General features: G+C 33.5%; 1 protein-coding gene across 4 annotated transcripts in view; it reads right to left on the bottom strand.

Annotated features, from left to right (window-relative positions):
- Positions 1 to 17887, bottom strand: part of LOC114326572 (E3 ubiquitin-protein ligase TRIM33) — a 184986-nt gene that overhangs the window by 92290 nt on the left and 74809 nt on the right. For all 4 annotated transcript variants that reach the window (XM_028274968.2, XM_028274969.2, XM_028274970.2 and 1 more), the window contains exon 2: positions 12636 to 13012. In XM_028274968.2, the coding sequence (XP_028130769.2) occupies positions 12636 to 13012 (377 nt within the window). The remainder of the gene's footprint in view (positions 1 to 12635; positions 13013 to 17887) is intronic.

The following is a 17887-nucleotide window of genomic DNA, read 5'->3' as shown; positions in this document are numbered from 1 at the left end:
ATTAGTCCTGGTTGCTGGATAATTGTCAAGACCATAGTCCAAAAAAATAATAAGAAGAAAAAAATAAGATGCAGGTTATGTTTAGCAAACGTAAACAATTGTATGTAGTAAATAAAATCCGTTATTAAAATGCAGTACTGCAAGCAAAATACAATTAATTAAATTTACCTTTATATAATAATTGCATATCATATCAATATTGTGGAGCAATATATAATTTTTCTGAGTCAATGACAGAAGGTATGAAATATACGTAAATTTGACAATTTCAATTGACAATATGAATTATTTAAGATAGTTGCAATATTTCTCCGCGACTCGCGCACGGTCGTTTCTCGTTTCCCTTTCCAAGTACTTGCACACCGCGAATAGCATTTCACATTGTGTAGTAATCGAACCAATAACAACGAGATATACTGTAATGCCGTTGTGGCAACGTCTTTACGTTTTGTTTTTTGTGCTATCGTATCCCCTTTCGTTTAATGTCTTACATGTAGTAATCGGACCAATAACAACGAAGATATATTGTAATGCCGTTGTGGCAACGTCTTTACGTTTTGTTTTTTGTGCTATCGTTATCCCCTTTTCCCCTCACGATTAATAGACACGAAGAAAGTGGACAGAGTGACAGCCGAAAAGAAGAAGAATTGACATATTGGACGCTGACAGCCGACACGTGGCTCGACGAAAAGAAGAAGAAGAACTGACAGACGAAAGAAGAAGAATTGACAGACGACGAAGAAGAAGAAGAAGCGTGAGTGTGGATTGCGGTTAGGTTAGGTTAGTGGTTTGCGGTGTGCGGTGCGTGGGCTGATGACGTCATGGACCGTCTGGCCCAAGTCCCCCATACTCTGCTATGTCGATTACATTCAAACTAAGCGAGGTATTCTGCAAAAAAGTTGATGACTAATGTATTTTAAGAAGAAATGTAAAGTATATTTAACCCCTCATCCATCGGAATTTAAATACATCGTTTTCCTTCTGCAATACTTTTTATTATAGTGTTATTTCTATGTTCCAAAAGTTGGACTGGATTAAAATGAATAGTTTTTGAAAAAAATAAGATCAAATTACAGAGCGCATTTTTAAATTTTCTTAAAAATCTTCCTTTTCCTCCATGTAACTCGAAAAAGATAAGAGATACGAAAAAAAGATACCACACAAAAATGTAGGGCTTTTTCAGATAAAAATTTCCTTTTTATTTTTCATTACTGTATCTCTTATCATTTTCAAGTTACATGGAGAAAAAGGAAGATTTTTAAGAAAATTTAAAAATGCTCTCTACAATTTGATCTTTTTTTTCAAAAGCCATTCATTTTAAACTGTCCAACTTTTTGAACATAGAAATAACACTATATTAAAAGGTATTGTGGAAGGAAAACGATGCATTTACATTTTGGTGGATGGGGGTAAAAATTACTTCTCATTTTTTCTTAAAATACATTAGTTATCAATTTTGTTTGCAGCATATCTCGCTTAGTTTTAATATAATGGACCTTTAATTTAGATCATTTTAACCCTGGAAGATCACACCTATTTTTTTTACATAAACCTCACACATGGGTGTCAGATACCCAATGATTTTTTGTGAAGAAATAAAAAAAAGTAAATATTTTATGATTTCCAGAGACTCTCTAATCACTATTGAATACATAGGAATAATTAAATCAATAATTTTATTTTCTCTCTCTTAATTGTAGTAACACAAAAGAACAAAATATTAAAAATACCTAAAAATAATTAAAAAACATTTTCTAAAAAACCGGAAACATAATTCAAAATATTTTAATTTAATTTAACAACAAAATGGTCTTTCTAACTAAAATATAACACCTTTTGATTATAGAACTCATATTCATTCTTAGCCAGGTATTTCAGTTTCACTCATTTTAGTAACTACAATCATAAGACAGTGTGGCTCTATGCTCCATGCATTATGCTTTATAGCAAGCCGAGCATGCACGCTTAGCTTTTCCATCTTTGCCTTTGCAGAAATAACACCTAGTTTTCTTTACTAAATTTGTGGGATGTTGTGTTGTTAGGTCACTAACTTGAACGCACACTTGATCGCAAACCTCACACATGGGTGCTACATACCCTAGCCTGTATTCAATAAATTCTCGTGATTGGAAATATTGCTCAAATGAGACCGTAACTACACACCCGTCCTTGGCAGACTAGAGACTGAATTTACATAAAGCAGCATTACCATTGAAATGCAGCTGCGCAAGCTACATGCAGTTAAGTGTGGCGATGGGTATCTCACACCCAAGTGTGAGCTTCCAGGGTTAAAGGTCTTTTCAAGCACTACAAAAGGTATTAGTAGCATTATATACGTAAACTCGACCGTTTCTCGGTTATTTTAAGTTGAATACACCAATTTGAGAATGTACCAAAAAACAAACTACTTTCACCTATCATATCTCTTTTTGTATTATAACTAGAAGATTTATGAAGGCAAGTGTCTCTTTGCTTTTTTATAGCCTGCAAAAATGTTTAATATAGTTTTTTTAGTTAGATGCATAGTTTTTTTTAAGGTATTCGCAAAAAACCGTTCGAAAAGGTATTGTTTCAATGAAAATGGCCAATTTTCAACCATGAATATCTCAAAAAGTATGGTTTTCAAAAAAAATTAAAGAACAGTTTTTGCTTAGAATTAGGTTCTCTATCGAATTCCGTGGTAATTTTAACCAACAAATTTTCCACCCCTAAGAAGGGGTGGTAACCACCCCCAAGATAAAAGCACACATCGGCATAGGGTAGACTTTGAATTAGGAGATAAGTAGAGGCTAGGTCCAAATTTTCACTAGTAATACCACTAGAGGTCAAATTATTTCCGGAAATTTTTTTGAGATCATGAATATTTTGAAAATTTCCCGAGTCGCAGACGAGGGAAATTTTCTAAAAATATTCATGATCAAAAAAAAATTTCCGGATATTAATTTGACTTCGCGTGGTATTCGGTAAGAAAATTCCACACCAAATTTGCATTTGAAAATCCAAAGCTGCATGAACAGATTAATAACGCGCCATAGCTTTGTCAGCAATTATTTAGGCTTTCAAATTCGTAATTTCTACTCATTGTAGTTGCATGGGAATACCATTTCAAGATAGAAAATAGGATATTCTTCAATTTTACATAAGTTTTGAGTAACTACAAGTGATAGAAAATGAATCAAAACTAAATTATGTAAACAAATAAAAACCAGTCTGTCAAAAATGTTCTGTTATTGTAAACGTCAAAAAATTTCCACTATAATTCGCTGTTGGGTACCCCATGAGCAAAAAATTTCCGATAAAATACCTCCGTTGCCATGGTGATCTGTCAAAATAACGTATTTTGATTGGTTCAAAATTACAGGTGTGGAATTTTCACTAGTAATACCACTAGAGGTCAAATTATTTCCGGAAATTTTTTTGAGATCATGAATATTTTGAAAATTTTCCGAGTCGCAGACGAGGGAAATTTTCTAAAAATATTCATGATCAAAAAAAAATTTCCGGATATTAATTTGACTTCGCGTGGTTTTCGGTAAGAAAATTCCACACCAAATTTGCATTTGAAAATCCAAAGCCGCATGAACAGATTAATAGCGCGCCATAGCTTTGTCAGCAATTATTTAGGCTTTCAAATTCGTAATTTCTACTCATTGTAGTTGCATGGGAATACCATTTCAAGATAGAAAATAGGATATTCTTCAATTTTACATAAGTTTTGAGTAACTACAAGTGATAGAAAATGAATCAAAACTAAATTATGTAAACAAATAAAAACCAGTCTGTCAAAAATGTTCTGTTATTGTAAACGTCAAAAAATTTCCACTATAATTCGCTGTTGGGTACCCCACGAGCAAAAAATTTCCGATAAAATACCTCCGTTGCCATGGTGATCTGTCAAAATAACGTATTTTGATTGGTTCAAAATTACAGGTGTGGAATTTTCATTAAAATCCATGCAGTAGGATAGAATTCGGAGGTAATATCTTATTCTTGCTCCCATTGACTGGCGTAATAATGAAAAATCATTTATTCGGTATTTTCTTTAACCGTTTTGACTCCTGGTTCAATTTTGAAATCATTATCTGCTTTATTTTCCTTCAAGTACATCCTAAAAAAATATCAAAAATAATTTTAGACCCCTAGACCTGATACGAGTATGCAAAACCTGAGGACCGGCAACTATGTTTGGATTCTTTTACCCGAGACCTTGAACAATGAAAACTGAATCTTGGCCGAAGGTGCGATGGTGCCTTGTTACCCCCTCCCCTCCCCCTATGTCCTATGTTAACGGCAGATCAAAAGTGATTTTTCGCAAAACAAAACTTTGTATTTTTTGGGTCATTCTGAGCAAAAAATGTTCTTACAAGTTTTTTTCGTAAAATGCATAGTTTTCGAGATAAATGCTTTAGAATTTTTCAATGTCAAAGTTCTAAAAATTGTAGAATAGAAAAAATGAATTCCAGTGACGAAGAGTTAGAGTTTTTTTATTTGTTTATCGTATATAAAATATTGTATGAAACTGTGCGTGAAGTACTTTTTGCGAACTTACTCGCTCCGTTGTAGCTCGTGCTCTAAACATCGCGTGCGTTCGCAAAAACCATACTTCACGAACTGTTTCTTTTAAGAAAAATTCACATTTTTTACATACCTCGTATAAAATTAAAAAAGTTTGATATCTGATGGTTACATCTTAGATTTTAGACCAGGTAGAGCATTTTATAAGGAATAACTTTTTTTCGTAAAATTGATAATCATATAGTTATCATACCTAATTATAATAAAATGATAATGGGTAGGTATCCGTAATTTGAGAAAAACTTGAATTTTTTTTTCGATTGGATGATGTAATTGTATATTAAAACATAGTTTTTAATTTCAAACAACTTTTCCTAATACCATTTTTTGATATTCTGGAATATAAATGTACTTTACTCTTTAACGGAATTCACATTTTTGACATAACTCGTATAATATTGATAAAATTTGATATCTGAGGGTTGAGTTTTAGATTTTTGACTATCCAGAGCATTTTATGAAGAATAGCTTTTTTTCTTAAAATTGATAATAAAAAAGTTCTGTATATAAACTAACAAAAAAAGTTTTAGAAAAATATAGGCTTGTCTGAATTTTTCCGAAACAATGCATGTTTTCGTTCTAATTGCACTCCCCTATAAACATATTAATGTCTACAACTGCTTCCATTTATTTTTTTCAATTTTTTCCTAAGTTTCATTCTTAGGGGTGGTTTTTGATGGTTGCATTATTAAAAAAATTAAGTGTCAGATTTCTTGTACTTGAAGGAAAGAAATTCTCCTATTACGATCCAAAATAAAAAAAAATCTTTGTATGAGGGGTTGTTTTTAAGGGCTGGTGAGCTGTAAAATATCAAAATATTAAAGTCATGATTCAAAGCAATCAACATTTAACATAATTATGGCCCATTACCGCTGCGCTTTAATTCATTAGTTTTAAATTTATTGGAGTAAGGGGTAGTTTTCACCCCTTAAAAATAAAAAGCATACTTTGTGACCAAGTCAGGTTTAAAGAGGAGGGTAAAATTAACTTAATTCCAAATTTTCAAGAAACTCGATAAGGCAATTAGAATTGCGAGGTTTGGATCCATTTTAAGCTTAAATGATTGTACTACGTACTACTAGGTAAGTACTAGGGAAATACAGTAGGAAAAATGAAATATTACCCATGAACGATCACATCAATCACTTATTTTGTATTTGCTGTATTTTTCTATAAATAACAAACGTTTGTTATAGAAAAAGACAGCAAATACTGTCTTTTTCTATAAATAACAAACGTTTGTTATAGAAAAAGACAGCAAATACAAAATAAGTGATTGATGTGATCGTTCATGGGTAATCTTTCATTTTTCCGACTGTATATCACATTTAACCGACTTTGAAGTCATGTCTTGTCAAATAATATACCAGTCGGACATTTAGACGAGCGGAACACAAAAAAAAACGCTCATTTCTCGAGATACTGACCACGGAGAGGTGAATGGCCAATTTTAGTCATACTGTATGTTTTTGATTGTGCTGAAAACGAAAAGGAGGTTTATTTTGAATTTCATGTGGGGGAACATTGTCAAAATCGCAATTTTACCCAAAAAATAAAAAAAAAAAATAAAATCACGTTTTTTTGCGTTTACCTCGCTACAACTCTGTTCCATTTTAATATTTTTTTCTGAAATTTTTACAGTTTATAGCTCTAACATTTTTGAAGACAACAGTACCTGTTTCAAGCTTTTATCCTTATCCTGATAAAGGTTATGAATTTTTCAAAGGAAAAGGTGCGGATTTGTGCATTGCAAAGTTTAATCGCAAAAATTGTGTGACGAAGTTTAAAATTTAGCTTCTTACTCACGTTTATGTTAAAATAGAGAGTACAATGAAGTTTTGTGCTAAGTTTTAGATCAAAATGTTTTATAGAACAAAAATAGTGCAACTTTTAATGTCGACATTAGAAATTCCCAATATAACGCTTATTTTTCGAGATACTGGCCATGGGTGGTGATGGTTAATGGTTAATTTTGGTCTTATATTATGTTTTTGACCGTGATGAAAACGAAAATGAAATTTATTTAAATTTTAGGTGGGGGAATATTGTCAAAATTGCAATTGTACCCTAAAAATAAAAAAAAATCACGTTTTTTTTTGCGTTTAGCTCGCTACAACTCTGGTCCGTTTTAAAAATTTTTTCTACAGTTTCTAAACTATATATATATCGCTCACTTTTTTGAAGACAATGGTTTCTGCTTTAAGCTTTTAGTCTTATCCTACTAAAAGTTATGAATCTTTTAAAGTACAAGGTGCAGATTCGTCAATTGCAAAATTTGACTGACAAAATTTGAAATATAGATTTTAAATCAGATTAAAAAATAAAACATGAGTACAAAGAAGTTTTCTGGAAAGTTTTGGATCAAAATGTTTTATAGAAAACAAATGGTGCAACTTTTAACATGAAGTCGTCGCTGGGCCATCGAGGTGTAAACATCGTTAAAGCGCTCCGAAAAACCGGTGATTAAGAATTCTAATTATCTTATCAACAACAATAAAAAAAAACCCATTAGCAATAAGTGAGAAAAACAAAACAATATGTTCCCTTCGGGGAATCTTATTGGGTTCAGAAATGGACAACCAGTTTATCAACAACAAAACATACAGAGTGATCCAATAAATTTACAAATACCACAAGCAACCAATAACCAACTACAGTGGCAGCCAACAATGATGAAGCAACCAGAAAATGCAATGAACATGAATATGCCAACTATGCAACAACAGTATCATACAACTCCTATACAGACAGTAAATACCAACCAGTTCAGCTCTCAACCAGTTCAGCAGCAAATGCCGACATCAAGTAAAAATAGTGCAAATATCGAAGACAGAGAAACTCACTATATGACATCAACCAGTGAAGATGAAGAAGAAAATCAGACAAACAGTAAAAACGCTTGGCAAGTCATGGGAAGCAATAAAAGAAAGAAAATACATAACAACAAACCAAATCCAAGCGAAATTGAAACAGGTAACCGATTCCAACCGCTGTCGAAAGAAACAGAAGAAAATATTGGAAACGTCGAAACCAACAAAATACCAAAACCTCCACCAATATTTGTACACGGGGTACAGGATTTCAAAGAGATGACAAAGCAATTAGAGGAAATAGCCAAAAAAGAAGAATACCAGACAAAAAGTTTAATAAACAACGTTGTCAAAATAAATTGTGAAACACCAGAAATATACCGAAAATTGGTTAAGGAGTTCAAGGAAAAAAATATATACCATCACACGTACCAACTAAAAGAAGAACGTGCCTACAGAATCGTGATCAGATACTTACATCACTCAACCAATACTGATGACATAAAAAGTGAGCTATCTCAGTTAGGGCACAAAGTGAGAAACATAGTTAATGTAAAACAACAAAAAACCAAAGAACCACTTAATCTCTTCTTCGTAGATTTAGAACCCGCGCAAAACAACAAAGATGTCTATAATATAACAGGCCTACAGAACAGAGTAGTACACATAGAACCTCCACGAACTCAAAAAAACAGTATAATACAGTGCATGAGATGCCAACAATATGGACATTCCAAATCATATTGTAATAAACCATACGTCTGTGTAAAATGCGGAGGCTCACACAATACCACCACGTGCAAAAAGTCAAAGGAGACGCCAGCCATATGTGCGTTATGCAATGGAGGCCACCCAGCCAATTACAAGGGATGTGATCACTATAAGAAACTTACCAAAGGAAGCAATAAAAACAATGGAGAGCATCAAAACCCATCAGCAATCTACACAAATGATATATACACAAGAAACACACAACAACTATCCAATCCACTGCCCCAGGGCATGAGCTATGCTGAAGTAACTAAACGCAACCAAACAGAAGATACAACCACTGTGTTAAACAAGTTTTTGGAAGAATTCAAGAATCTATTCAACCAACTAATCCAACAAAATAGCATGGTCCTCAACATGCTTACCATGCTTATGAACAAAATGAAATAAATGGCTAAGTTTCTTCGAATAGCCCAATGGAATGCCAACGGCCTTCCAAGCCATACAGAAGAAGTGAAAATATTTCTAGACATAAATAAAATTGACATATTTTTAATTAGTGAAACACACTTCACAAACAGAACTTATTTTAACATACCTAAATATAAACTATATCATACTGAGCATCCTGACGGCACAGCCCACGGAGGTACAGCAATACTCATCAAAGAAAATATTAAACATCATGAACTACTGAAGTACAAAGAAGAACACATACAAGCAACGACAGTAAGCGTTGAAGCACTTCCATATAATGTCAACGTAACAGCTGTGTACTGCCCTCCTCGCCATAATCTAAAACGAGAACACTATGAAGAATTTTTCCAAACTTTAGGACCAAAATTCATTGCTGGGGGAGATTACAACAGCAAGCATACCTTGTGGGGGTCACGACTTATAACAACAAAAGGCAGAGAACTGGCACATGTTATACAAAATAAGAATTACTCATTTATCTCAACGGGAACACCAACATACTGGCCGACCGATCCCAACAAAAAACCAGATTTATTGGACTTCTTCATAACAAACGGTATCGGTATAACTTATACAGATATAACACCAAGCTATGACCTAACTACTGACCATAGCCCAATAATAGCAACGGTAAGTACAACAGTTATCACTAAAAAACCAAAACTCCACCTGCACAACAATAAAACAAACTGGGACACTTACCGACAAATAATTCACGATACTATCGAAATAACAACGAGGCTGAAAAAACCGGAAGAAATAGAAGAGGACTATAACAAATTTATAAACATACTACAGTATGCAGCTAAATCAGCTACCCCACAAAGTAGTCCCAACAGAAACATAAGTAATATACCTTTAGAAATAAAAAAACTGGTAGCTGAAAAAAGAAAGGCCAGATCTGCATGGCAACGAACACACACACCAGACAGCAGAACAAGATACAATCGCATCAGCAACAAATTAAAATCAAAGCTGCAAGAAGTCAAAAATGAGTCATTTACGAATTATATCACCAATCTTTCAAGACAAGACAACTCTATATGGAAGCCCATAAAAAGTAAGAGAAAGCCAATAACAGCATTACCTCCAATACGTAAAAATTCAACACCACCAGGACCATGGGCAAAAAGTGATAAAGAAAAGGCTGACCTATTTGCCGAGTATTTAGCAGAAGTTTTTACTCCACTAAATGACGACCAAGTACCAGAAGCGAACCAAATATTAGAAGAACCACTACAGATACAGGACCGAATAAAACTATTTACTCCAAAAGAAATTAGAGACGTAATTGCCACCCTAAACCCAAAGAAGGCACCAGGCGAAGATCTGATAACCGCAAAAATGTTAAAAGAAATACCCAAAAAGGGCATAGTTAAACTACTGCACATATTCAATGCAATACTTAGATGTGACTACTGGCCCAAAGCACTCAAAATTGGACAAATAATTATGATACCAAAGCCTGGCAAAAACCCTCTAGATGTCTCATCATATAGGCCTATCAGCTTATTACCAACAATCTCCAAGTTGCTTGAAAGACTTATCCTAAACAGAATAAATGCAGAAATAAATCCACAAAATTGGATCCCAGATCATCAGTTCGGATTTCGACAAAGCCATTCAACGGTACAACAATGCCATCGCATAGTCAACGCCATTAACCAGTCACTTGAAAATCAGCAGTACTGCACAGCAGCCTTTATAGACATCAGTCAGGCTTTTGACAAAGTCTGGCATCCAGGCTTGTTATGCAAAATAAAAAGAATTCTTCCAGCAAGTTACTACAACCTACTGAGAGCCTACCTACACGAACGGCAGTTTAAAGTAAAAGTTAATGAAGAAGTCTCGGAATACAAGCCTATTCACTCTGGCGTACCTCAAGGGAGCATACTAGGACCATTATTGTACATACTATATACATATGACTTGCCTACAAATGATAAAACAACCATCGGGACATTTGCAGACGACACTGCTATTTTTGCCAAGCATGACGATCCTATTGCAGCAACACAAAATCTCCAAGAGCATCTAAACTCACTTGAAATATGGCTGAAGAAGTGGAAGTTTAAGGTAAACGAAACAAAATCATCCCATATAACATTCACTCTCCGGACTGGAACCTGCCCACCAGTAACCATCAATCAAATAAAAATACCACAAAGTAATCAAGTCAAATATCTAGGGCTACACTTTGACAATAAACTCAACTGGAAACACCATATAACAAAGAAAAGAATGCAACTTGACCTAAAAACCAAAGAACTTTACTGGCCCATTGGAAGAAATTCCCATCTTTCAATAGAAAACAAATTGCTAATATATAAAGCAGTGATAAAGCCAATCTGGACTTATGGCATTGAACTGTGGGGCTGTGCTAGCAAATCCAATACTGTGATTATCCAGAGAGCGCAATCCAAGATACTTCGAGCAATAGTTAATGCACCATGGTATGTATCAAACCAAACTCTACACACAGATCTAAAAATTCCATATGTAACCGAAGTCATCCGAGAAAACAACAGAAAACACCACAACAAACTAGAAGACCATCCTAATCCACTACTTCATCCACTACTGCAACCTGTCCACAATAGAAGACTAAGAAGAAGCTGGCCCTCCGACCTAAGAGGTAACTGAGGAAACATCGCTGGATGTTTACCTCTCCACGTCACCACATTTACAATAATTTAATTTAATGTAAGACCAACAAATTGACTTATAGATGTTTGTTTTATATCTGATTGTCAATAAAGGGAGATAATAAAAAAAAAAAAAAACTTTTAACATCTACATTACAAATCCCCAAAATATCGCTAATTTTTCGAGATACTGATCATTGGTGGTGAATGGCTAATTTTGGTCTTACTTTATGTTTTTGATGGTGCTGAAAACGAAAATCAAGTTTATTTTGAATTTTAGGTGGGAGAACATTGACAAATTCACAATTTTGCCCTAAAAATAAAAAAAATTAAACCATGTTTTTCTTAAAATTAAAAGTTGCACCATATCTTTTCTATAACACATCTAGACCTAAAGCTCCCCATAAAACTTCTCTGAACTCTATGGTTTAACATAAACGTAATCAAATAGATAAATTTTAAATTTTTTCACTAAATTTTTGCGATTCAACATTGCAATTAACGAATCTGCACCTTTGATTTTTAAAAATTCGTAACTTTTATGAAGAAAAGACTGAAAGACTACAGTTGCTTTCATAGTCTTCACAAAGGTGAGAAATATATGCTGTAGAAATTTTAGAAAAAAAGATTAAGATGGAACAGAGTTGTAGCGAGTTAAACGTAAAAATTCGTGACTTCACTTTTTTTTTCATTTTTAGGTTAAAATTGCGATTTTGACCATGTTCCCTCACATAAAATTCAAAATAGACCTCTTTTTCATTGTCAGCACCATCGAAAACATAAAATAAGACCACAATTAGCCATTCACCGCCCATGGTCAGTGTCTCGAAAAATAAGCGTTATTTTGGGGATGTATAACGTCTATATTAAAAGTTGCGCCATTTTTTTTTCTATTAAACATGTGTAACTAAAACTTTCCAAAAAACTTATTTGTACTCTATGTTTTAACATAAATGTGAATAATAAGATAAATTTTAAATTTTGCCACTCAACTTTTGCGATTAAACTTTGCAATGCACAAATCTGCACCTTTTCCTTTGAAAAATTCATAACTTTTATCAGGATAAGAATAAAAGCTTGAAACAGGTACCGTTGTCTTCAGAAATGTTAGAGCTAGGTATATACTGTAAAAATTTCAGAAAAAAATATTAAAATGGAACAGAGTTCTAAGTTGTAGCGTGGTAAACGCAAAAAAACTTGATTTTATTTTTATTTATTTTTAGGGTAAAATTGCGATTTTGACAATGTTACCCCACATGTAATTCAAAATAAATCTCATTTTCGTTTTCAGCGCCGTTAAAAACATAGAGTATGTCTAAAATTGGCCATTCACCTCTCCGTGGTCAGTGCCTGGTCATTTTGGGGGTGCCTGCCGCTAGCCTAATTAACTTATTTAAAAATCTTAAAAATCTCTTACCTGACATGCCATCATTGGCATGTTCATACAATCGACTGTCTATACAACTAGCACAGCAGTTATGTAGACATTCCAACAACTTCGGATTATCTGCTGCACTAAGTACCCTGTCACAAAATATGCATTTGAAAGTGAAGCTCTCTCTAGTTGTTGGACTCTCAACGGTTTCGACATGGTGCTCATCAGTAGCACTGTTGAACACGTCGTCTTTAGTCATTTCTTTTGAAGTAACATTTTCAAGATTGTTAGATTCAGACAGAAGTTGATCTATCATCATCTCCTGGGCAGGTGTAAGTGCTTCGGGTTCATTGTCTGCGATCAGTGGATCTGTTTCTGGCAATGCTAGGGGATCCGGTTCAACAAATCCATCCTTTACACTAGAATGAAAATAAATGGTGTTACTTCATATATCTGTTATGAGTTTAAAAGAACATAAAAATGGAATCGTTTATTTCTAAATGCCATGGACGAATGAATTGAAAAATGAAAATTATACAGTGATGGTTAACCAACGGGCAATTAGAGAAACGATTTAATATTTGTGATATTTTTATTAATACCTCGACATACGACGGTAATTCATTCTGTAACCTTGCTCTCATTTCAAAGCAATTTTCCCCATTGAAATTAACTAAAATGTCATAAATCCGTTCCAGTCCCAAAAAACCACCTTAGTTGTTATTGTTAAGTGTTTTTAAATAAGAAAAATGTTTTTATAGGGAGAAACATTTATTTATAAATAACAAAAAATACATACATTTTCATGGGTTTGTGAAATGGCATCGTCTTCTCCTCTGCCGTTATGTAAGTCCTATTCGGCATCTTTTTCCAGAAAAGCCCGGTCTCGTCACAGTTGAAGACTTACTGGGGGATGTATCCTTTGGCTTCTATCATATCTATATTCGGAAAACGTTTTGATGTAAACCTCAGCTGCTACATTCGAACTTGCTGCCTCACTATGCCTGACTACGGAGTGAATGCCAGTCCTTTTCCTAAAGTTGTCAAACCAGCCTCGGCTGGCTTTAAACGAGTTTTCCGATTCATCACTTGTGGAAGTGTGTGGGATCTGTTTCAGGAAATCTTCATAAATTGCCCGTGCCTTCTCACATATGATTCAAGGTTCCTCCTTGAAGCTGCTTCTCTGCCACCCACACCATCAGTAGTTTCTCCATCTTTTCATGGAGAGAGGTCCGCAGCTTGGAAATTATTGTAACGCCCTTAGCTGGCATTATACCCTTTATCACCTCCTTCTGTTTAAGCACAGTACATATAATTGATGTGCTACGCCCGTACATCCTCGCTAAGTCAGTTACTCGTACACCTTGCTCATGTTTTTTAATGATTTCACGTTTTAATTCAATCGACATCATCTTCTTCTTCGAGCCCATGGTTATAAAACTAAATGTGAAACAACTTTATCAAAAATACTTCGAAAACAAGCAAAGCCGACAGACTGAGGTCTAGTCTATGTCTATACTAAAAATTTACACAGTGTATTACACAAAGATCGAGAGTGCAATATGGTTGGGATAGGAACGTGGAATACGAATTTTTGTCGGATTTAATTTACAATGTCTATTTAATTTGTCGGTCCAAGTAATAGTCACGTACAGACCCGTAAAATGATCTTTATGGCGGGGCCGTAAAGATCTATTACCAGTAAAACTACCTTTTATTATTTTATAATACAAAATTACAAATTTATACTCAAAAAGACGCATGAATTTTAATAAAAACCGGTTCCTCGTATCTCAACTTTTGCTCTCATCTCTCATCTCAAAGCAAAACATCGCTAGCTCGGCGGCTCGTATCTCAAAACATTCGTATATTAGGGCGCTCGTATTGGGACCGTGCAAGTTCGGCAAAACGACACCTATTTCTACGCTCTGCAACTTTATTCGCACTTTTAATTATATTGGCCAATTATGTTAGTCCTGGTTACTGGATAATTGTCAAGGCCATAGTCCAAAATAATAATAAGAAGAAAAAATAAGATTCAGGTTATGTTATTAAAACGTAAACAATTGTATATAGTAAATAAAATCAGTTATTAAAATGCAGTACTGCAAGCAAAATACAATTACATAATTAAATTTACCTTTAATGAATTTACCTGAATGAAACCAATTGTGTCGCAAATTCCTCGGTAGAATGCAGTAGGATGTGGTTACCCATACTGAAAGAGGAAGTCAATAGAAAGAAAATACCACGATTAGTAAGTCAATAACATATCGAGAACAAATTTTATATTTTAGTATTACTTATTGTATACCTATGTATTATTAATATTATTTATAATTTAAACATATTAAAGTCAGAATTTGGTATTAGTTTTTGAAAGTAAATTAAATGTAAGACCAAATACTTACGATGTCGGGATAGTATCACGAGGTTTTTTCCTGGTCATCGTTACATTTGGTTGTCTTTTTAAAGACAGATCACATGCTATAATTTTTTTGTGACGGATATTCTTGAGTTGGGATTGATTTCATGTAATCGAATTAACTATCTTTTAGTAAAGTCGCCCCAGGAACGCAACTCAGAAATATTGGCGATATCATTTTAAAGTCTTCTACTTTAAAATGTATAATATACGTCTGAATTGCCAATATAAATGAGTCAGATTAAATAAATTATCAGAAGAATTTTTTTACTTAGCAACAACATTTTTGTTTAATTTAGTAGTATTTTGTATTTTGACAACGAAACCCGATTTGGGCTTCGAAACGTTAATAAAATTATTTTTTCAATTTAATTGTGGCTTATTTCCCATCTAAATAGTTAATCATAAAAATGCCACAAGGAAATAGCTTTAGAACAACATAATTCAAGAAAAAAGTTATGTGACTTTATAGACGAGTGGCACCCCCCCCCCCCAAAAACGCTTATTTGTCGAGATATTGACCATGGTGTGGTGAATCTTACTTTATGTTTTTCATGGTGCTAAAAACGAAAATGGTTTATTTTGAATTTTAGATGGGGCAACATTGTCAAAATCTCAATTTTACCTTAGATATAAAAAAATGGAATCACGTCTTTCTTAAAATTAAAAGTTGCACCATTTCTTTTCTATAAAATATTTTATTTTTTGTACCCCATATTTTAACAAAAACTTGATTAAAAAGCTAAATTTCAAATTTTGTCACTCAACTTTTGCGATCAAACTTTGCAATTCAGGAACCTGCACCTTTTACTTTAAACAATTCATAACTTTTATTATAATAAGACAGACAGATTGAAACAGGTACCATTATCTTCAGAAAGGTAAGAGATATATACTGTAAAAATTTCAGAAAAAAATATTAAAATGGAACAGAGTTCTAGGGAGTTAAATGCAAAAAAATGTGATTTCATTTTTTTTATTTTTAGGATAAAATTGCGATTTTGCTAATGTTTCCCTATGTAAAATTCAAAATAAACCTAATTTTAGTTTTCAGCACCATCAAAAATATATAGTATGACCAAAATTAGCTATTCACCACACCGTGGTCATCACATCAGACACTATCTCGAGAAATAAGCATTTTTTGGGGTGTGCCGCTTGTCTATAAAGTCACATAACTTTTTTCCTATTGCATATTTGGATCTACGAAAAAAGGTCGCCAACAATTGGTCGAGCGAAAAAATGTCGCGCACATTTGAGCGCGTATCAAAAGGTCGCCGGCGAAAAAACAGCGCCGACGAAATAAGGTCGCGTGCAATTGATCGCGCGAAAAAAGATCGCGTCAGAAAATATGTTTTCATTTGCATACTTTAACTTTCCTTCACACTTAATCCAGGCTTAGGTCAGATTTAGATGATGCAATAGAACTAAAGGATTGCTGTTAAATAATGACCCAAACAGTTAAATATTTTCTTATTAGTCATTTTAACCTATTGGTAAAAAATATTTCGTCAACCCAATATTGACTTCTAAATGGAAATCTATTGACTTTCTACTAAGAACCAATTATGCTAATTACCGGTCTCTGAAAATACCAAAAATAGGTAAACTGGTACCTGGTATTCGTTTGTATGTAATATATACTGTAAATAGAACTATTATTACTGTACATTTTTAACGATATCCGATTAGGAAGAGCAAACACTTTTAAACACGCCAGTTTTTTGCTGACAGTCCTAAGCCTGTAAAAAGTGTGAAGGAAAGTACCTTTCTGAATTTAGATCCATATATTAAAATTATTCACGTAGAACAAAAAAAATACTTTCTTCATGTTAAAAATTGTTCAATTTTCAAGTATATTCACTTGAATAACCTGAAAATACCATATGAAATAATTTCCCATTCTCCTATATTTCCCATCTTCCTACACATCCAAAATACATTAAAAAGTATTTAGATATACGTTATTTTTCCCATCTTCTTATACATCCAAAATACATTAAAAAGTAATTAGATGGAATTCCAAGACTAATCGGCTCATAATGCATAAAGTTAAAGTATGCAAATAGAATTTCTTTAGAACCTTTTTGAAAACCAATTGAATGGTTTTAATAATGTAAAACATGACGCGATCTTTTTTCGCGCGATCAATTGCACGCGACCTTATTTCGTCGGCGCTGTTTTTTCGCCGGCGACCTTTTGATACGCGCTCAAATGTGCGCGACATTTTTTCGCTCGACCAATTGTTGGCGACCTTTTTTCGCGACACCTGCATATTTTGACTTGAAATTTTCCAGAAAACTTCCTCATGAATTATATTTTATTGCTGTTGGTTAAAATTATAAACTAAAAAGTTTGTCACTCAACTTTTTTAAGTGAACATGAAACTAACGAAATCTGACGAAAAAAATGTTTAAAAATTAACAACTACTCTATTAATTTGTTTAAACATTGTTGACAAAGCTCGTTGTTATCTAAATACTTAAAGATGACACAGTACAAATTTCAAAAGGAAATATTTACAGAGACCAAAGATAAAGTGAGGTAAAATTGAAAAATCATCAAAATTTATTTTTCGCAATTTTGAATAAAATTTGATTTTTGAACATGTTCCACCAACTATAGATAAAAAGAGACTTCATATTAAGATTCAGCGACCTCGAAAACATAAAGAATCACCAAAATTGGTCATTCACCTTAAAGTTGATTTTCGTGGTCGGTATAACGTAATTTTAGGGGTTGCTGCCGCTCACCTATAAGATGAACTTGAAAAAAAAAATCATGACTAATACACTGAACATTAGAAAAATAACGTTGAACGACATAAATTTAGAAAAGGTAAGCGAATACATTTACCTGGGACAGATAA

The sequence above is a fragment of the Diabrotica virgifera genome, chromosome 3, assembly GCF_917563875.1.
Source record: "Diabrotica virgifera virgifera chromosome 3, PGI_DIABVI_V3a".
In the NCBI taxonomy this organism is placed as follows: domain Eukaryota; kingdom Metazoa; phylum Arthropoda; class Insecta; order Coleoptera; family Chrysomelidae; genus Diabrotica; species Diabrotica virgifera.
The sequence above is the reverse complement of the archived record's forward strand: the minus strand, read 5'-3'. Positions and strand labels throughout refer to the sequence as shown.